Source organism: Protopterus annectens, chromosome 2.part2, assembly GCF_019279795.1.
Source record: "Protopterus annectens isolate FY-2018-M chromosome 2.part2, PAN1.0, whole genome shotgun sequence".
Classification (NCBI taxonomy): Eukaryota; Metazoa; Chordata; order Ceratodontiformes; family Protopteridae; genus Protopterus; species Protopterus annectens.
In genome coordinates, this window is record NC_056730.1 from 667,482,260 (window position 1) to 667,504,799 (window position 22,540).

Sequence of the window (22,540 nt, forward strand, 5' to 3'; positions counted from 1 at the left end):
AATTAGAATTACTTTTTTTATCTTAGTCACTTGGAAGTCTGTTATTAATTTGGGTAAAATGGTTCCAATAATTGTCATTGCAACTTTTTGTTTCTCTCCTCACAATTGTATATAATTTAGATAAGAGACCCTGTCCCAGTATGTTTTGTTGCATTAAGAATATTAGATGTTCAATTAATTTTGGGATATGATCTCTCATCCTTGGTTGCATTAACTTAATTTCCCCTTCTACGTGTTGTCTGCAGGATTGTACATCTAGCCACATGACTTTATCTAAATTATATTTGTTGTTAATATAATCAACAGAATGTAGCTTTTCATCTTTTATTAATTGAAACCAATATAGCAGATTTTTCTCTTTAAATGTGATCATTGTTTCTGGCTTTTAGGTGGAGATGTTATTTTTAGTATGTGCCATAGGAAATATAAGGAAGATCCATGCTTTATATGCTAGGTTTCTATATATATATATATATATATATATATATATATATATATATATATATATATATATATATATATATATATATATATATATATATATATATTTTTTTATAGTGTTTAATATAGTAGAAATGACAGGAGCCAGTTGTTTGATGACTTTTTCTTATAAGGTAATCCTTTAATAACCAATGTATACTGTTATTTCGTATGAGGTAATTATTAGAATATCTATTATGTTTAGAGTTTATAAAAAGATTTCCTAAAAACCTGTTTCCACCTAGCTGTGTAAGTGTTATTAATACTAAGATATGTTGTTTTTATAATTGAGGATAATGAATGAATGAATATAATTGCAGATCTGGTAGCCTTATCCCTCCTGCTTACCCAGTCTGTCATATGATGGTTAAAGTAATTCTTGGTTTATTGAGATACCAGAGACATCTCAAAATTAAAGTATTAAATTATTTAATACAACTTTTTGTGGAGGGGTAATGTTAGTGACTGTATTATATATGATTTTTAGTGAGATCATTTTGATTATAGATAATCGCTCTTCCATTGTGAAGAAAATTTTATTCCATTTGTTTATTAGATTCTTTTATTGTGTTTATACTGTTAGTATAATTATAATTTATTATATTTTTAATGCCATCTGTTATAATTATTCCTAAATCATTCTTTTTTTTCTGTTTGACAATATATTTAATTAACTTATTTTTGATTCTATTCTTATTTGTATTTATGGATAGGATTTTTGTTTTGTCATTGTTAAATGTTAAACCAGATTTTCTTTAAAATAATACTTCTGAACACATTTGATTTATTTTCCCCTGAATTACAATAATCCATCTCCTGTACCCAAAGCTGAAACCTGAACTGCTTTTTGCTGAACAACTGCAAGATTCTTCCCACCAAAGATTTTTTTAGCCTTTTCTAGTTGATTTCTTTATTTTTCTTTTTCTTTCTATAGACTTCTTTTCTGACATGTAAGCAGTATAGTGAGCAAGTCTGTACCTGAATTTTACCCACAGTGTTGGCTTTTGCTGCTTTTACCTCTTTCTTTTTCTTGCTAGGAGAGCTATAATCTACATGCTCCTCAGAGTACAGCCAGTTTATAGAATCCAGTCTCAAAAAATGTGTTAACTATTTAACTCTGTAATCTTTTAGTTGACAATCACCTACTTAATTAAGGCTGCACATGTACTAGAATTTAGTGTAGTAAATGCATTTACAGGTGTTAAGCAAATAGGTTACCTGGTTCTTGGCCCTTTTCAGTCACAATCTGATCCAAGAGGCAGTCAAAAAATACAGGTGTTGCAGATCACTTAGTAATACAAATGTTAATTAGTTCAAAAATTGAATGATACAGCATTTTTATACAGTAAAAGTATGCAGTATCAGTTGTATGGATGGCTAAAAATGGAGTTCATAAAGAACTATAAATGTGAGTAGGCTGTCAGAGATGATCTTTGCAGCTGATACCGTTAACAAATAAAAACAAAGATATTACAATATAATTCTATTTATTCAGAGTAGGTATTTTCAAAATTGATTGAATCTGTTGTTTAATGTGGATCATGAAAAAATATATTTGTAGGTTTTGTAGGATATGTAAAAAATATATGCAGCAACTTTCTTTTAATTTCCAAACTAATATATTGGCTCACTTGGCTTTACTAAAGCAATATAAACAGCACCTTCAAAATAGTTCAGTTTATAAAGTCAGTGCAGGCTGTCCGAACATGGGCAGGGTAGTCCCTGTTTGTAGGCTTGTTCCCATGGCCCCACTGTTAGCTCCAAACTCAAGTGCTCCAACAGTACCATTCCATGCTGTAGCCCTTTCTCCTAGACCTAACTGTCATCTCTAGAAATCAGGTTCTTCCAGCAAGCATAGTTCTCTGATTACCCACAAGCTAGTTTCAGCTGGGCCCTCTTCAGTCCATGCTTCCAGGTTTTCCTTTCAGCAGTTGACACTTTTCCTCTATTGAGGAACTACCTTTATGATTTTAGCTTTTCATGCTGCTCTTTTCTGCTGAGGTAAGGTCCATGTGACTGGTTAATTGCTTGTGGGAACCCTTTCAAGAATATTCCTACACTAGATGTTGACCAAACATTTTAAAAAGTACACATTTTTCATGTAGTATAGGAAAAGTACTAGGCAAATAATCAGAGGAACCATAAGATGCTTAGCCATATACACATTTGTTTATACAGATAAATGTTCTTGCCAGGTTACACAATCACAGTTGTGTAATGCTTGTACACTGTTTATAAACTCAGCAGGCTCAGCATGTTAATTTTGGTATCTTAGTCTTTTTTTTTTTTTTTTAACTTTTGAGTATTCAGCAGTGATTCTAATATCTTCTGCTAATGTAATACAACATGCAGGGTAATTTTGGAGATTGATTTACTTTCAGTGCAGCCAGATGTTGAATTTTAAAACTGTAGAATTAGTACCAGTTTTTAAGATTATTCTTTACATTAGGGAAATTTTGACCCATGGCGCTCGTCCTTGGGGGTTCTGCATAGCATTAGTCATTTTTCTTATCTGGCTTATTAGCTGAACAACAGTGCTGCACCAGCTATTGATGCACTGATAAATATTTAACAAAAAAATAAAATAAGCTAACTTGTTTGGGAACACCCTTTAGTAGAACCTCACTACCACTGCAGGTTTTGCTGGTATCTAAAAGCAGCCAAGAGTCCTGTTGCACAGTATTCCATTCTGATGAAGTAACGTCTTGAACCAGTTCCGTGCAGCTGTCACATTGAATATCAAAACGTGTCATGTCTTTTGACAGCTTTTTTAGATGTGTTCATTTTCTCCATCTGTCATTGTCTGGCCAAAAACAAAAAAAAGAACGTTTCCTATTAGGGCTATCTCCTTGCCCGTACTGAGATGTACTGTGGCACAACACACCAGCATGTGCACCACTGAGCCTGCCATTTCTCTTTTGCTGCCGATGTCATTAAAGTTCAGTTTCACATGACTTAGTGTCCTTGAAGGTATTAAATGCAAGCCAGGTTGCAAAGTGGTATTGCCTTTATCCTCCTCAGGAGGAGCATACTGTGGGGAATTGTGAAACACATCAGTGGTTTAATCCTGCCACTCAAATTGATGTACTTTAAAAGCTTTTGATCTCCTTTTATCCAGAAAGATGGCAGTAGTTAAGCTATTCAAAACAGAGGCTGAGCCACACAGTCCTGGGCATAGGTTAGGACATCACTATAGGGACAGGCACTCATAAAACCATACCTTTCAACCTTTTAGCTTGACAAATGTGACAAAGCCGAACATAATGGGGGGGGCAAAGCCTGAAAAATAAGGACAGATTTTAAATAATACTCTTATGAACTTAGAAAGTTGATAGAACAACACGCATTTCATTAACATGCATTTTCTCAAGGATACAAAATCTGAAACTTAAAATTCTGGCATTATTTGATTACTTCATTTTTCACTGATTTGCCAGAAAACCATGCATTTTATGAAGAAGAGAAAAACAGTCCAGATATTCTGTGAAGAAAACAAGTTAAGGTCTGGTTTTCCAGTTGACAAATCTGATATTCAGCTGGTTCCCCCAGAAAGCTCAGGAACAGTGTACCCTGCTTCTGCGCTGGGTGTTATGCTCTAGATTCTTGCACTCCCCCCACAACTTCCAGATGATGTGGTGGAGCATGAGCTTGACCAGCCTGATCATAGGGGGGAGAAAAAAACAGAGTCATCAATTACTAATTGGTAGTAGTCAGTACAGACAGCTCTTCTCGTGCAGTGTCAGGACCCAGTCAGTTCATTTTCCTTGCAGCTGTTTTTGGTTTTAAGTTCAGTGAAATTAAACATTTTCTTTAGGTTGCTGGTAACATCAAGTGAATCGAGATAAATTTTGTAGCACTAGAGATATAAAATCCGTAGTTACTTTTGTGCATATGTTTTTTTCTTTCTTTACCATTTGCTGCTGCACCACTTTTTCTGTTGCTTTTTAGGTGTATAGTGAAGTAATTATCTGTGTTCATTTTTTCTCACAGCATACTGGTTTTGGTAGGTGGTATATGAATGATTTGGTGCTTACATAAGTATGGTAGTACTTGGGAGATCTATTTTTGATTGGTTGTGGACATATGGCCAGCTATTAAAAAAATCCACGGCTTTGCTCATGTTCTACACCAGGTTAATCAAATAACTCCTTAATTTGTAATTGTAACAGCATTACCCTCCATCTTGCTATTATATTTTATGCCATTGATAATTTTGTGCCTCTTTTACCTGTACCTTACACTACTATTGTCACTATACCCCTAACTTTTATTTCTCCCTTTTGCTTCTTCCCTATCCATACCCCACACTTTACTAATAAACACATACATTTCTATCTCCTACTTTGCCACTCCTGTAATTCCCCTCCTGTCTTAACCCTGTACTATAAGATATGTATACTAACTACATTATAGTAAACAAAAATGATTTGACTATCAAGCAGAATATTGATCTGAATCATACAATTGTAATGACCACTTGTCTCATTTATATAGTCTCCTTAGTAATATCTAATGTCTGTAACTAGTGTACAAGTTTGTTTCATCTAATATATGTAAAAATGTGCTATCCATTGTTGTATAGTCTTTCTTGTATGTGAAAACATTCATTGTTGCTCTGTAATAAGCTAATGCAATGTGCTGATTGTCTCTGGAGATTTTCTCCCTGGGCCTCCATTGAAAATGGGCATCCACCCATTCAAACTTTCCCGGTAAACAAATGTCAAACAAATAAATGGTTAGCAAACAGTAATGCACTCTTTTAGTAAATTGTGAGGCTGGCACAGCCTTTGAGGTGGGATATGCACTTTTTCCACAAGGATATGTAGTATTAGAGTTAGCATATATAATGGAGGAATGTGGGAATTGCTCTCTGCAAAATCCTTTTATTTTGTATTTTAATAAGTCATAACTTTTTGATCAACTTATGCACCATGACTTACCAATTTTTTGGCTTCCTTACAACGGACCATCAGTGCTGCAGTGCCTGTCCTTGTCCACCTGGTCTAATGAACCTTCCCATCCTCTCCTAGGCTTACCCTGACCATGTTCAGGGCTTGTGATGAGCAGGAGCCATCCGGGGCAGAGTTAAACTACCAAGGGATTGTTTTTCCCCTTTGGCTTAAGCCCCCCTCTTTGCACAGATATATAATGTGAAAAGGACTGGCATGCAGTAGGTGGTTCTGTATTTTGTCCATGCTTCCTTGTGTGATTCTGCCAGTGCTTAACCCACTTGTAATCAACACCCCCCTGCCATGTGTCCTCAGTCTCCACCAGGGATCAGCCGTGGTGACTTGCATAGTGTGTCTCTCCCCTATCCCCCCTTATAGTTTCATAGGTGTTTACTAAGCTAATGACCACATGGGCCTTTTTAAGCATAGCCATGCAACTTAACTCTCTGACAAGTTCTGGTACCCTTGATAAGTGTAATCAGGGGCCTAGGAGATGAACAGTTTACAGGCTGCCTGAGTCCATTAGAGACAGAGGTGCCAAACCAGGGAGGAGTTTCCTGTTCCCCATCCAGTTGTCCAAGTTACACTTGAATTGGGTTAGGGAGGAACTCTGCTTCACATGGATGGGGAGCCTGTTACAGAGACGGTGGTAGTCTCTTGGATATATACATGTCTCTCCAGTAGGTCCTATTTATATCACAGGGAAGGTTCAAGTCTTTAGAATGAGAAATTATTGTGGTGGTTTCTCCTCTCAACAGCCTGTAGGAAACAGAATACAGGGATAGGGTCTTGAGGGAGTCTGCACAGGACATGTTACTTGCACCCTGTATTCTTTTAGTGAGGAGCCTCTGTAGACGTTCCAGTTCGTGGATATGCCTGATTAAGTACATACCAAAGGGGGCATTGTACTCAGTAATAGATCTGATGAATGCCGAATACAGATGAATATTGGCTTTCTTGGACCTAGATGCCATACATTTGATTATAAGTTGCACAACATAGAATGATTTCCTCACTACTGTAGACATGTGATGGTCAAAGGCTAGATTACTGTTTATACGTATCCTCAAGTCCCTGACAACTGGGTCAGCTCTTAAGGGTTTGTTGTCAATATGATAGTTACCAGGGGTGGATGACTTCCAGAAAGATACTACTGTGCATTTCTTAGCATTTAGTTTTAGTCCATTGCTCTGGCACCAGTTGTTTGTCTGTGTCAGCCCTTGCTGGAGAAGATTTTTGTTGGTCGGCAAATCAGTGACAGCTCCTAATTTGCAATCATATGCAAATGTAGACAGCCAGAGGCTGTTGACATTGGCCTTGACTTCAGAGAAGTAAATACCAAAAAGGAACAGTCCCAGGACTGATCCCTGAGGAACTCTGCTTGTGACTAGCCTCTTTGTAGAGGTGGAGTGCCCAATTCTAACTTCCTGGGTCCTTTCTGTGAGCCATCTGGTTGTCCACTGGGTGACATATAAGGGTTTGTACCTAACCTCTTAAATTTGTCAACAATGCCTGAGTGGAGCAAGCTGGTGTAAGGTGTAAACCCCACAGGCTTTTCCCCACCCCCAACACACAGACACACAGCTTGTAATTGAACTCTTGCCGTCTAAATTGCAGTCAGGACTTTATCCCTGTGTATGATAGAGATGGCTTGAGTTCTCAGTTTGCGATGCCTGGAACTAGACTCTATGGAGATTTTTTTCTCAGAAGATGGAAGTGTTTTAACCTGTAACTTCTAATGCTTTAAATGGTCTTCCCTTCCCACTTCCAGCTGTGAATATGTATACAGAATGCATCTACTTTATTCATTTGCTTAACTGAGGACTGTGTGATCCTTTTAATCCTTCTTGTGCAAGGTAGTATTGTTTTCAGTTTAATTTTTTAAATATATTTTCAGTTATTTTTTTTTAATAATGCATCCTCTTTAATGTGGAAATAATATATGTTCATGATGGTACTGATGTAAATCTTGACAGTCCATTAATTTTTGGTATAATTTCAGACTTTTATGATTACCATATGGTTTTGATTATTTCTTGCATACTGGCATTTTTTAAGCTGATATGCAGAATATCAAATGTTGCTTGTTGATAGCTTTATCTCTTTTGTGGCCTTAAAAACTAACTTCCATTTTGACATTGCATTCTGGTCACCTCTGGGAAGTATGTCCAGTGGGTTTACTCACTTAACGACATTTTGTTCCCATTATGTAGGAAATGTTAACAGTAATTTTACTGTTGTACATTCCTCTCAACCTCTTAACACAAGAAAGCTGGGCAAAGCCTAAAATAATGTGGAACAAAGGCCCAAAAATAGGGACAGATTTTAAATATTGCTCTTATACACTTAGAAAGGTGCCAGAATAACATGATTTGTGTTAGCACACATTGTATGAAGGCTGTGAAGTCTGAAACTCAATTGTATGTCATTATTTAGTGATGTCTGTCCTCACTGATTTGCCAAAAATTTTTTATGAGGAACCGACCAAAATTATGAGGCAAAAATCTGGACAATTGAAGTATGCTGTTGTAGCATTTTAATATACATCATATCCGATTTTGCTTTGGTTCATTGACTATAATAAGTAGTAAATCTTGGAGGAATGTTAAAAGTTACATGATTGGGAATAATTGTATCAACTAAAATTACATCCAGATTAATTGAAAAATAGATGTCTTGTTGTGAAGTCATGCTCATTAACAAGTGTTGCAAATATTGAGCAGAATGTTATGTTTCTGTATTATATCATTTGGAATTACCTTGTTCTTTGCAGCTGTTTCCTTTCTCTACTGCTTGTCGCTGCTGTGGTTTGGAAGATCAAGCAGAGCTGTTGGGCGTCACGACGGAGAGAGGTAAATAAAAACAGCAGAGTGTTGTGCAGGAGTTTTGCTACAAAGCTTATTCAGTGAAGTTCAGCATCTTGACTAGAGTTGGTATCATTGACTACCTATTACTGTGATCAGGGTTGCCAGAAGTCCCTAATTGGGCGGGACTGTCCCGAGATCAGCAGCCTGATCCCGAGTCCCGCCCTGCCAGTTTAAATCCCGGCCAGCCTCTGCTTTGTTTGGTTTTTTTTTTTTTTTTTGATTGGCCCGTATACCTGTCATACAGGCCAATCAAAAATCGCTAAACACTTCTATTCTTCTATTCCGCATTAAACAGAAGTAGCTCCGTGTTTAGCGATGTTTGATTGGCCCGTATGCCGGTATACGGGCTAATCAAAAATCGGTAAACACGGAGCTACTTCTGTTGAATGCGGAACTGCAATGTTCTGTCTGCATTAAACACGAGAAGCTCCGTGTTTAGTGCAGATCTACTGTTCTTTAATGTGGAACTCTGTTCCGCATTAAAGAGCTTTTTTTTTTGTCGTCCCTACCTGGCTGATATGAAATCTGGCAACCCTGACTGTGATGGACGTGTATCTTTAAATGTGTTCAATTTCCATAGTGAGATAGATGCAAATTTGAGTATTAACACAGCACCTTTTAAATTTGCATTTTAAACTGACATAGCAGTAGCAGTCAATTCCTAACTGAAATTAATTTCAGGCTTCAGCCTGAGAAGCAGTGCTACAGTTGATGTCTGTTTACCTCTCACATTTTTAATCATAGCCTCACTGGCACATTCCCTCTGTCTTTAAAAACTGTGTATTACCCTCAGTTTAATCATCCTCTTGGGCAGCAGATTTTAGGCCATATGCAAATCTGTGCAGTCAAGCCAGAACACTTGAAAGGGTAATCTACAACCACATTTTTTTACATGTTCTGAAATATGAAATGTATATTCAATGATAAACAACTTGGTTTCTGCTATAATTGCATTGCTATAACTGCTGTGCAATTGCCTTTCAAATTTGTGACAGAATGGATAACCTCATAACTCGTAGTGTCTTCCTAAACAAGCCTTTGAGACAGTGGAACACAGTGTGCTACCGGAAAAACATATCCTTCTGTGATTTTTCTGATGAAGCTTTTATGTGGTTCAAAAGCTGTCTGTTAGACTGAACTTTTAGGGCCATGAGAGGTAACCCCCATCCAGAAAACTCTTGTATATCCAATGGTGACTTAAATGGACTTGTCTTTTGTCAATTCCTTTTCCTCACATTTTTCCAGTGCACTTACACCTTTGTTATAACAAAGTCTTACAGGAATGTACTCAGTGCTACTAAGGCTTTACAAGATAATTTTAGTCACCTTTGGGAATGGCTAACCTCAAACAAATGGATAATTAACATATCTAAAACTAGTGTTGTGCTGTTCAGAACTTCTCAGTTGGTAAATAATACTGCCAACTTAACATTTTACCTGTGACTACATCAGAATTACCTAGGAATAACTGCAGACCCCAGTCTTTCCTTCATGTGACATAATGAATTGAGAGTTAAAAATGTTCTAAATCATCTTAAGGTCTTATAGAGAATATCCATTCTGTTTAACCATTAATGTTCTATTATTTTGGGTAGAGTGCAGACTCCCAATTATCTTCTTTCTCTCTCCTCAAAATTCAGCACTGCTTTAAGCGACAGAAAACAAAATGCTTATATTCCTTCACCTGGTCAGCAAAAGAGAACACTACTGTACAGTTACCAAATGTCATTGGCTGACAGTGCCTGCTGCAGACCAACCTGTTTTTAAATACACTTAATTGTCAAATTGTAAAATAGTAGTTACCTCCCTTCTTAACTAGACTATTTCAAAAAGAGTAACCATATGCTCTGAAAGACTCCAGTGACTTAGCACTAGGTAACCCCCAATTTATACAACACATCCAAAAGAATCCTTTCAAGTGATGCATCAGCTTTTTAGAATGCCATTCCTCATTTTTAAACATGTCATTAAATTATTACTTAAGATACAGGCACACGTACATTAATATAAAGGAAAACAAAGATAACATTTGTCATATTTATGTATTAAACACTACGTGTGTTTTCTTTCTTTTTAGCAATTACTCAATCCAACCTTACATACATTTCATCAGTTCATGCCTTCTCTTAAACCTCACACCTCCTGTACATTATTCTGCATGTATTGCTCCCACAACTTCCATTGTATTTCTATGTAATTTGCTCCTTCCCTTTTTTCTAAAGATCCCACATCTAGTTTTTATCTCCTTTAAAATGTTCAGTATTTCCGTTGCAGTCTTCAGATTTTGATTTCATTTCCATTTTCTAGTAATTGCTTTTTGGCAGCCAACAGCAATAAACTTAGTAAAGCATTAATCTGATGTTGTTAATCTTCGTTCATTCCTTACTGATGGGTTATCGGTTCTGTCCTCGGAACTGAGCCAGCCAATATCAAGCTCGCGTCAGCCAAAAACTCTTGAGCCAAGGTCCTACCCAGAATGCTCTGCTCCCTGTTACCTCGGATCTCGTTTGCCGCGTTGCTGAACAGCCATCAAGCCACTCTCAGCTAAGTGTCTAATGTTTTGACAGTATATATATATATATATATATATATATATATATATATATATATATATTGTTATTACTCTAAATTTTCTCAAACGTTTATTCTAATATTTTCCTACCCTATCCCACACTTTAGACTCTCTCCCTTTAGTCTTTTCCCTTCATTACCCTCTTTTCTTACCTTGTGGTAATTCTCCATTACCATTGTTGGTAATCCTTTTTCTCCTTTTACCCTTTTCTTGGGTTGCCATTATTCTTCCTTTTGCTACTGTGCTTCTCCACAACAGCTATGTTGGATAAGAAAAGTTCCGTTGGTTTCAAGCAGTGCAAGGATTGTGGCCGTAAGTTACCACTTTCCAATGGCCATGACTTGTGTCTACTGTCTTAATGTCTCCCACTTGACTGTAGATCCTCCGTGTGGGATTTGTAAAAACTTCTCTACCAGCACTCTCAACGAGAGGAAGAACAAGTTCATTTTGAAAGGTCTCCTCAAGTCTCCTTTCTCTGAGGCTATTTCTGGGTCGGAGGGCTCACCCCCTCCGGTTAAACCCCACAAGAGGCATTCTTCCTGTTCTTCATTGAAGTCTCTCCCTTCTTCTCCCTCTGGAGATCATAGGGAATCAACTCACAAGAAGGTGAAATTGATTACTACTCCGGCGCTGCCTCCTGTGACCCTGTCTGCTCCAGGTTTGGCACCGCACACAAATGATCCTGACTTCAGCCATGTCTCCTTTATCAATGTTGGCACTGGAGTTCCCGGTGCAGACAACTACGGTTCCGACAGTTCTATCACAACCCCTAATGGCACCGTCAGTGCAGGTTCAGTCCCCTTCGGCACTGTTGGTACAGTCACCTTCAGCTCCAAATATAACTCTTCTGTGCTCCATTGTGCATACTTTTTCAGCACCGACATAAACTTTGGTGCAGTCCTTCTTGGCACTGTCCTTATTGCTGGTGCAGACGTGTTCCACTATGGCACCGTACCCTTTGGGGCAAACCCTTGCCTTTATGGTGCAGACACCTTCAACTACCATGGTGCTGACATCTTTGGCGCAGACTTTTTCCTCTGCTCCAACTTCTACACCTATTGAGTTAGCAAGGACCAAATATTCCCCTTCGTTGGATCCTTTTGCAAGCAGTCAGTATAGTCCTTTCCTGGAAAGGCCAGAATCGCCATCAACCTTCTCCACAAGGTCAACCAAGAGTCTTTCTGAGCACGATGTGTTGCAGCTTGTTGATCAGTTGCTTGTGGCCAGAGGTCTCACTCAACAGTCGAAGTCTACGTTCCCTCATTTAGGTGAGTGTATTTTGCCTTAATCCCCAACATATACTACTCCTCCTTTGACTTCCACTCAAGTCTCGAAGCCTATTACTCAGACAGCAGCTTCCCTCCCTCCGACTCCAATAGTGGATCTCACTTTGGAACCAGAGTCATCCTTGTGGCCGTCAGTGCACTAGGCATCGGGCTCTTCTCAGGCCAGTGGCTGTGCCATTGGGGAGGGCACTCCTGGCTCCATGCCGATTTTTTTCTATAGCACCTGCCAGGGATGCTCTCTTTCTGTTACGGTTCACAGTGCTCTTGAAACTCCTGGTCTGGGGGCGGGCTCATCAGGGCAGGGTGTGACCCCGGTTCTGAGGTTATCATGCTCTGTTTCGGGGCCCCATCCCTCCTTGGGCGGGCCAGCCTTCCAGGCCATGGAGAGGGCACTTGCCTCCACTGGCAAAGTTCATTTGTCGGAGTCATCTCTCCCCTCTGTGCCGCAACAGCCACAAGCTTCAACTCCCAGATACAGGGCACTAGAGCCTCAGGTCTCTCCTCCTCAGGAGACCCCCTCTTTGCAGTCTTCCCCAGAACCTCCCACTGAGGAAACACCCCACAAAGCATTGTGTAAGAGGAAACACATGGATTTCACTGAGGAGTCATTGACTGAAGATATGGATTTTGATGACAGGAAAGGGTCCCCACGGTCACCCTCTGATGAGGTGTCCTTTGATGATATCCTCGAGATCCTTAGATAGAGGGGTGACTGGAAGCCCTCTAATCCTTCCTCTGAAGAATCCATATTCGTGCAGGCTTTTCGTGCCCGGCCCCCTACTTCCTGGGTCACCCCACCTGCCGATGAGCTCGTCCAGCTCATCGTGCAGTCAAGACTCCTGATACCATGGAACCAATACCTAAGCGGCCAGATAAGATATTATTGCCCCCCGCCGAACACCCCCACTGGTAACGTGGTCTCTCAGTAGATGCAATGATGGTGGCAGCTGCTACTAAGAAGGATTTGGCAGAAGAGAGCCAAACTGTCCATCCGCCCAACAAGGAGTCCCGGGCGATTGACAGATTAGAGAAGCATATGTCTGCTTCATCGACCTTCACCGTAAGGTCTTTGAATTATTTGGCACATTTTACTAGGCTTCAGCGAGACCTTATCAACCAGCTCTCTGAAACCTTGGCAGGAGCTGTTTCCGATGAAGTCTGTGATAATGTGGCTTCTCAGATGGCCACCCTACAGTCCATTTCCGACTCTTCCATGCATCTTATTTCTCACGCAATGGAAGGGGCGGCTAGAGCGGCAGGCGCAGGTATTGTCGCCAGACGACATGCTTGGCTGCACCTTTGTGACTTTGCGGACTCCTTTAAGGCTTCCTTCATGAATGCCCCTATTGAAGCCACTTCTTTGTGTGGCCCTAAAGTCAAGGATCCGCTGGCATGGTGTGAACAAGATGGCAAGACCTTATCTGCCGTTGGTGTCAGACACTCCACCCCTCAACGATTCTACTCTAGAAATCAAAGGAGTGGAAAGATCTGGCACAAGAAATCACAGGGTTCCTTCCGGGATGTATGTGCCGAGTTTTCCCCTAGAGGCAGAGGGGGAAACTCCAATGGAAGACTCCCCTTTCGGGGCAGAGGAGGTCCGCGAAACTGGGGTTCCAGAGATTCTTTCTCTGGCCAACCCTATCAGCACTCCTGAAGTGTTGCCTGACTGCTCACTTCTGTACCCTGCGGCCAACAACCGACTCAGATTATATCCAGAGGCTATCACATCCCCTTCCATCTTTGCCCAGTCTCATCAAGAGTGTTACCCGATGTCCCACCCAGTCAGAGGGAAATAACAGCACACGAAATCAAAAAGCTGCTACAAAAGAGTGTCATCCAGATGGTCCCCCCCAGACCAGATAGGATCCAGATTTTACTCAAGGTTCTTTTTAGTGCCAAAAAAGACATGGGACTGGAGACCAATTCTGGATCTCAGTACACTAAACAAATTTGTAAAAACAGAGAAATTCTGGATGGTCACGGTTCAGTCTAGCTTTCCTCTTTTGGAGGAAGACGATTGGATGTGCTCTGTAGATTTTCAAGATGCGTATTACCACATAAAAATGGACAAACACTCAAGACGATATCTGCACTTCTGTATTGGAGCCAGTCACTACCAATTTCGAGCCCTGCCCTTCAGTCTCTCTACAGCCCCAGAGTATTCACAAAATGCATGGCAGTGGTTATCGCTCACTTGCGACTTCAAGGATTCCAGGTATTTCCATATCTAGACGACTGGCTCCTTACCGCCTCCACCAAGCATCTACTGGAAGAAGCCCTGTAATATGCTCTCTTAACAACTCGAAGCCTGAGAATCACTATAAACTGGGACAAATCCAACACAACTCCAACTCAGTCTTTGGAATTCTTAAGAGTACTGTTGGACACGAGAAATTGCACAGCATCCTTTCCAGAACACAGACTTTAGATTATAAGACAACAAGTTCAACCGCTGCTCTGTCACCACAAATCCCCAGCTCAGTCTGTACTTCAGCTGTTGGAGTTAATGGCAGCTTTGATTACCATTGTTCCCCTAGCCAGATTTCACATGAGACTTCTTCAATGGCTACTGCTCACTCAGTGGTAGCCTCTACAACATCCTTTGTCTTTTCAAATAAGTGTGACTCAGAGATGCAAGCAAGATTTACTCTGGTGGATGTCTCGAAATCCCCAACAATGGATGTAATGGGATCCTATCTCACCTACATTCATGACAGATGGGTTCGGAGCCGATCCATCGGCTCAATACACTAGCACGAAGTCTCTCATTGGCTGGGCTACTCCCTATCCCAGGATGCACTACACCTGCTTCCCCAGATCTCGCTTTACAAGCTGGACGTGGTCTCGACTTGGCTGGAGCTAAGTGGTTCTTTTTACCTTTATTGGTCTTTGACCTTGGGGTTTTTTGTCATATATTAACCAAACAGCTGTTTTAACAGCTATTCCTTATTATTCTTTACTATTTGTTACATTTTGAGTGCTTGAGTGTCTTCTGGTACTTTATTTTTTCAGTCGGGCAAGGCCCGTTTAAGTTAGAGGGCCTTTGCCCTACCTTTGAGTGCTATTTAGCCTTAATTACCTTTTTGTGGTTAATTGTTTTTCGGGCCAAGCCCGTTTAAATTAGAGGGCTTTGGGCCGTTGGATTTGTTTTGTCTGTTTGTTTGTGAGGTAAACTTTTTTCCTAAGTACTCGCGCCAGTGTGTCTCGCGCTTTTCAGTTGGCGTAATTCTGTTATAGTGCTTACTTATTGTGGTAAAGTCATACTTGTTTAAGGGCCTGTACTATGTCTAAGGAACAAAAGTCAGGTTTTAAAAAATGCACTCGGTGCAGTTATAAAATGTCCATCACAGACAGCCATTCAGTCTGTGTTTATTGTTTGGGGCCGAAACATCTGCAAGAGACTTGTAGCGTCTGTCATGCGTTCTCCGCTAGAGTTCTTCAAGAACGCAAGAACAAGTTGATATTGAAAGGGCTTATCAAACCTTCTTTTGAGGAAGCCTTAAATCCACCTGTTGCTTCCAAAAAGAAAAGATCGTCGGCACCGACAAGTCCGTCGGAGCCGACTTCTAAAAAGACAAAATTGACCTCTTCTTCCTCGGCTCCACTGACTTGAAAGGTCTGCCTCGATACCTCCTACTGGCTCCATTGCCTTGAGCCGCAAGTGGAGTATCGAGGTGAATCACCTCCATCGGTTCCAATGGCTTGAGCCGGTGGAAGTGTGCAGCTCAGACTCTTCCCCTCGAAGGCTCCTTCGGTGCCGATGGTGGTCCATGCTGTGGTGGGATAGTATTGGAGCCGTTTGAGCCGGTCCCCTTCTCTCGGGCCGAGAGGAAAGTCTTCTCAGTGTCTACCTCCTCTAAATCCTCGAGACTGTCAGATTCGGACCTGGATAGGGTTTTACAGAGGCTATTCCAATCTCCAGTGTTTACTAAAATGGTCTCGGCTCCAGCACAGTTTGCCGATCCCCTCAACACATTTGATTCCTCCTCCAACCTCTTCGGAGCCGTTGGAGCCGGTGGTGGTGGAGCAATGTGGAGCCATACGGTCGGAGCAGAGACCCCTTACAGGCCTCTCGGTGCCGACTGTGCTTCCTACCCTGTCCTCCGGTTCAGGGTTTGGCACTGCGACTTCTTCAGCGGAACACTTTAGGTTTGGGTGCCGGTACCTAGTCTTCCTCTTGGAGCATCGGCTGCTGGAATTCCTGGTGCCATCGTGGCCTCTAGACCAGCGACCTCCTTGGATTCTGGAGGTCCGGCCTTTGAGGTCATGAGGAGCCATGTCTTTGCCGGTTCAACAAGATTCTACCTCACCGTCCCTAGAATTGGAGACTGGTGCCTCTATTGTGTTGCAGCCCCGCAGCGGGCCCCAGGGCCTGAGGATACCCCATCGGGTTCCTTCTTCGGGTGGTCCGTCCGAATCTGCTTCGGACGAACCACCAAGGAAGAAACTGTAAGAGGAAGCACGTAGACTCCCAAGATGAGTCTGTTACATCGGATACTGACCTCGATGACGCAGAAGGGTCTCCCAAATCATCTTCGGATGATATCTCCTTCTCAGACATCTTGGAGATTCTGAGACAGAGAGGTGACTGGCAAGCCAAAACCCCTTCAGCTGAGGAGTCAGTCTTCCTCAAGGCCTTTGGGGCCCAGCCTTCCGCCTCCTGGGTGTCTCCGCCCTTTGATGAACTCCTTGATTTGGTTTCTCGAGGCGTGGGAACACCCTGATTCTGTGGAACCGGTGCCTGTGAGGCCCAATAAATTTTGTCAGCCCCCAGAAGGAGTTTCTCACAAAGGGTGTGCCTGTAGATGCTTTGGTGGTGGCTTCTGCCACACAGCAGGACGTGGCAGAGGCTCTATTCATCCTCCTAATAAGGGTTCTAGGAGCATGGATATCTCTTCAGCGGCCTTTGCCTCTGAACTACTTATGTCATTTTACGAGGCTCCAAAGGGATCTTCTCAAAGAGCTAAATGACTCTCTTGTTGGTAACCTACCTGAGGCGCTGGCCCCGACTGTTGGCGCACAGATGACTACCCTCTTTTCTATTGTTAACTCGTCCATGAGGCTCATTTCATATGCAGGAACAGGCGTTGCCCTCAGGAGACAAGCCTGGTTATGCTTGTGTTAGTAAGTGGAGGCCTTCAAGTCTTCTTTGCGACGCCTTTGATGGGTCATCTTTGTTTGGACCCAAGGTGAAGGACACACTAACTCGGTGCGAGCAGGAGGGCAAGACTTTGACTGCCGTTGGGGCCCGATTTTCCGCTCCTTCTAGGCCTTACCCCAAGGCTGGGAGAGAAGGAAAATGTGGTTTAGAAAATCTCAGAAGTCTTTCCCTACTCCACCCAGTGATTCCCTCCAGAGGCAGGGGGTTTGGAAGACGCCGCCCAGAGGTGGCAGAGGCCCCGTAACTCTGGAGACCGCGATTCCTTTCGTGGTTCTTCATACAACCAGCGTTCCTGAGTTGTTGCCCGACTGTGCAACTCGAGCCAGTCGGGGTCGCTATGGCGCACCCACAAGCTTGGGAATCCATAACAAGCGATCAGTGGGTGCTCGCATTATTACCGGAGGATATATCATCCCTTCAACAAACCCCCTTTCTTTAAGGGAAATCCTGGCGTACCACCCAGTCAGCGGGATCAGGCAGCATTAGAGGTTTCAAAGCTGCTAGAAAAAGAGCCATCCAGCCTGTCCCCATCGACCAGATCGGATCAGGAACTTACTCAAAATTATTTTTGGTACCAAAAGACAGGGGACTTCAGGCCCATTTTGGACCTCAGTTCATTGAATCGTTTAAAGAAGTCCAAATTCGAATGGTCACTCTTCAATCTATTCTTCCTTTGCTGGAAAAGATGCATGGATGTGCTCCATAGATCTCCAGGACGCTTACTATCACATTCCCATAGCTCAAGAGTCCAGGAGACATTTACGCCCGCCTCGGAGTCAGTCATTTCAATTCCGAGCACTGCCCTTTGGTCTCACCACAGCCCCAGGGTGTTCACCAAGTGTCTGGCAGTGGTAACTGCTCACCTGAGAAGTCTGGGATTCCAGGTGTTTCCTTATCTAGACGACTGGCTCCTTACTGCCACCTCCGAGCATCTACTACTCCAAGCGCTCAGAGCCACGTTCACCTTGGGCCGTTTCTTGGGGATCACGTTCAATTTGCAAAAATCTGTACTACAGCCATCTCAGCGTATTACTTTCATAGGCGCAGACTTAGACACAAAAGAATGCGCCTTTTACCGGCAGCAAGAATTCAGGTCTTACAAGGTCAAGTCAAATCCTGTCTCCCCTACAAAGAGCCCGGCCCATCGGATCCTACAACTGTTGGGCTCGATGGCGTCGACCATACTTTTAGTTCCCTTGGCCAGACTTCACATGCGAATTTTACAATGGCTATTGTCGGTTCAATGGTCTTATCAGGAACTTCCCTTGAACCACTTAATCATAATCACGGAAAGTTGCCGTCGAGATCTGCATTGGTGGCTTCTCCAATCAAATCTCGACCAGGGGCGACCCTTTATACCACAACGTCCCGTTGCCACTGTGACTACGGACACCTCCCAGGTAGGGTGGGGGGGTCATTACCTGGGCAGGTCGGTCCAAGGCACATGGCAGATCCAGGAAACGCATTTGCATATCAATGTCCTGGAGATGAGAGCGGTACTATTGGTACTCCAAGCTCTCCATCACGCTCTCCCACAGGGCCCGATTGCTATCTTATCCGACAACATGTCGGTGGTATGGTACATAAACAAGCAAGGTGGAACCAGGTCTTACCCACTATGCAGAGAAGCCATGAGACTTTGGCACTGGGCGGTAGCTACCAACCGCTTTCTAATGGCAACGCACATACCGGGAAGTCCAATGTGATTGCGGACAGATTAAGCAGGACCATTCTTTTACGAATGGTCCCTCAACCAGGGTATAGCTGCGAAAATCTTCGACAGATGGGGTCATCCTTGCTGCGACCTGTTTGCCAGCCCTCACAATGCGAAATGCAGAGAGTTCTTCACACTGTTCCCTTCTCAGGGACAGATTCCCAGGGACGCTCTGACTCACATTTGGCCCTCCGGTCTTCTCTTCGCCTTCCCTCCGTTCCCCCTCTTACCGAGGGTGATACAGAAGGCCATTTACATGGAGAGCGAGATGATTTTGATTGCCCCGCACTGGCCTCGTCAAGTTTGGTTTCCTTTCCTACAGAGGCATGCGATAGAAGGTCCATGGTTTCTGGATCTGGTGCCAGACCTGTTGACTCATCAGTCAGGACGGCTTCATCTGTCTCTCAGGTCCCTGGAGTTGGCAGCATGGTTACTCCACTTCCATCCTTAGTTCGAGACAATGCTCTTGGACGTGGTCCACATACTGTCTTCTTCTCATAAACCTTCCACCATCAAACTTTATTCCAGTAAATGGAAAAGGTTTGCCTTCTGGGCTCAAGAACGGGTATAGATCCTCACTGCACCAGTATCGGAGGTTCTGAATTTTCTGGCCTCCTTTTCAGTCGGGCTCTTCAGTTTCTACCATTAAGGTTCAGCTAGCGGCCATTTCTAATTTTCATGCTTCATTTGAACCTTCATTGATGTCTCACAAACTTTGTAAGGCTTTCCTTAAAGGGGCTTGGCTCCTGAGGCCTCCTTTATCTCATCCTGTCCCCCCGTGGGATTTGAATATGGTTCTTGCTGCCCTAACTGCCCGTCCTTTCGAACCAGCTGCTACCTGTGATTTAAAATTTCTGTCTTGGAAAACGGCCTTTTAATAGCCATAACATCTGCCAGGCGAGTTTCAGAACTTCAAGCTCTTTGTTCTGATCCTCCCTATTTGATTTTTCACAAGCATAGAGTTTCATTGAAATTAAACCCTGCATTTATACCAAAAGTGGCCTCCTCTTTCTGTATTCAACAAACTATAGAACTCCCTGTCTTCTTTCCAGAATTCTCTAATAACGCAGAATATACTTTGCATCAATTGGAAGTACATAGACAACTGCGTTTTTATTTGAATAGAACCGCTCAAACGCGGAAATCTAATCAATTGTTTGTTTCCTTTGCAGCGAACAAATTGGGTCAACCAGTAACAAAACCTCCATATCTAAATGGATTAAAGATTGTATCATTTTATTTATTCACAGGCTAACAAAGACCTCCCTTTCCAGTCAAGGCTCATTCTACCAGGGCAATGGCTACTTCGTAGCTTTTCACTCCAAGTTATCAATAGCTGATATTTGTGCTGCAGCAACCTGGACTTCTCCGCACACTTTCATTTCTCATTACAAATTGGATGTGGTTTCTCGAGGCAGAGCTTCCTTTGGTTCCACAGTTCTCAGGAGTGTTTTCCAATGTGCCACCGGGATGTAGGTGCTAGGACGCTGTCCCATCTGTCATGAATGTAGATAGGATCCCATTACATCTTTTAGTTATGTACTTACCATAACTTCGGATGTATGGGATCCATCTACCCTCCTTCCCCTTCCATTTGGATTTAGAGGAGCTGTAGTCCCTTTTTCTTGGCGTTCTTTCTTGAAGAACTTTAGTTGGTTATAGTGACTACTAGTTTTTCTGTGTTTGCATGGATGTATGAAAGCGAACAAACAAGATCTGGGGAAGCAGGTGTAGTGCATCCTGGGATAGGGAGTAGCCCAGCCAATGAGAGACTTCGTGCTAGTGTATTAGTTGCCGATGGATCGGCTCCGAACCCATCTGTCATGAATGTAGGCGAGATGGATCCCATACATCCGAAGTTATGGTAAGTACATAACTAAAAGTTTTGCCCTTTCACCCCCCCATCAACCGATAGCCATGGTGACCACTGATGCCTCCTTGATGGGGTGGAGGGGGCTATGTCAGGAAAACTTGGTCCAAGGCACCTGGTCGGAGACTGAGGCCCTTTTGCATATCAATGTCCTAGAACTGAGGGCGGTGCCTCAAGGGTTGCAAGCATTTCACTCCAGCCTTCCATCAGGGACTATTGCGATCCAATCAGAGAACATGTCAGTGGTCTGGTACATCAACAAACAAGGGGGCACCAGATCTTACCCGTTATGCCGAGAGGCCTTGAGAATATGGCAATGGGCGATAGCTCACAATCGCTTTCTGACTGCAATGCACATTCCCGGAAGCTCCAGCATGATAGCGGACAAATTGTGCAGGTGCATTCTACTGCCTCACGAGTGGTCCCGCAATCCTCTGATAGCGGCAGAAATCTTACACTGCTGGGGCCAGCCTTGCTGCGACCTATTTGCCTCCCCAACCAACTGCAAGTGTAGTAACTACTTTGCCCTGATCCCCCCTCGTGGACAGTCACCAAGGGACGCTCTAGTCCACGCTTGGCCCTCGGGTTTTTTTTATGCCTATCCTCCTCTTCCCCTCAGCTCCTGATTTCTGAAGAAAGCACAACAGTTGAAGAGCAAAGTGATCCTCATTGCTCCATATTGGCCTCGACAGGTCTGGTTTCCCTTCCTCTGGTCTCACCTGCTAGATCAACCGTGGATCCTCAATCCATCCCAAACGTTGATCTCCCATCCACAGGGTCTGATTCACCCCAATTTAGCAACCCTGAAACTGACAGCTTGGTTTCTCCACTTCCTATGATTGCCAGGCATGAAAACCTTTCGTCCCCTGTGTGCAATATTCTTATTGCATCTCATCGTCCACCAGACTAATTTATCATAATAAATGGAAGAGGTTCTCTCTATGGGTAGCAGATGAGCAAACAGACCCCTTCTCAGCCCCGGTCTCCGTGGTATTGGATTACTTATCACATCTTTCTACTCTGGGGTGTCTGCCTCTACTGTCCATGTACATTTGGTTGAAATCTCAAATTTTCATATTGGTTTTCAAGATTCTTCACTTATGTCACACAGACTCTGTAAGACTTTTTTGAAAGAGGTTGTCTACCTAAAACCTCCCTTTAGAGAACCTGTACAATCTTGAGATTTAGCTTTGACAGCTCCACCCTTTGAACCTGCGTCGTCTTGTGATGTAAGATATCTCTCTTGGAAAACTTTGTTTCTGATTGCAGTCACATCGGCCAGACAATTGTCAGAACATCAGGCTTTATGCATCAAATCTCCCTATCTCATCTTTCATAAGGACAAGGTGTCACTGAGAACAAACTCTACCTTTTTACCAAAAATGGTGTCAGAGCAATCCATCAACCAGTCTATTGATCTCCCAGTGTTTTTTTCCTAACCATTCTAACAAGGGAGAGTACTGCCTGCACTCCTTGTATGTTCATAGGCAATTACGATTTTATCTGGACAGAACAAAATCTACCTGTAAATCAGACCAACTCTTTCTGGCCTTTTTCTGGACCTAGACAGGGTCATCCTGTATCAAAAGTTACATTGGCTTCATGGCTGAGAAATTGTATCACTTTCATCTACAACAAAAA

The 22,540-nt window shown here is 42.6% G+C and overlaps 1 protein-coding gene across 1 annotated transcript in view; it reads left to right on the plus strand.

Annotated features, from left to right (window-relative positions):
* The window catches only part of ATRN (attractin), a 2,639,854-nt gene that overhangs the window by 2,430,767 nt on the left and 186,547 nt on the right, over positions 1 to 22,540 (plus strand). Inside the window, exon 24 of the mRNA XM_044064458.1 lies at positions 8,203 to 8,281. Within this exon, the coding sequence (XP_043920393.1) occupies positions 8,203 to 8,281 (79 nt within the window). The remainder of the gene's footprint in view (positions 1 to 8,202; positions 8,282 to 22,540) is intronic.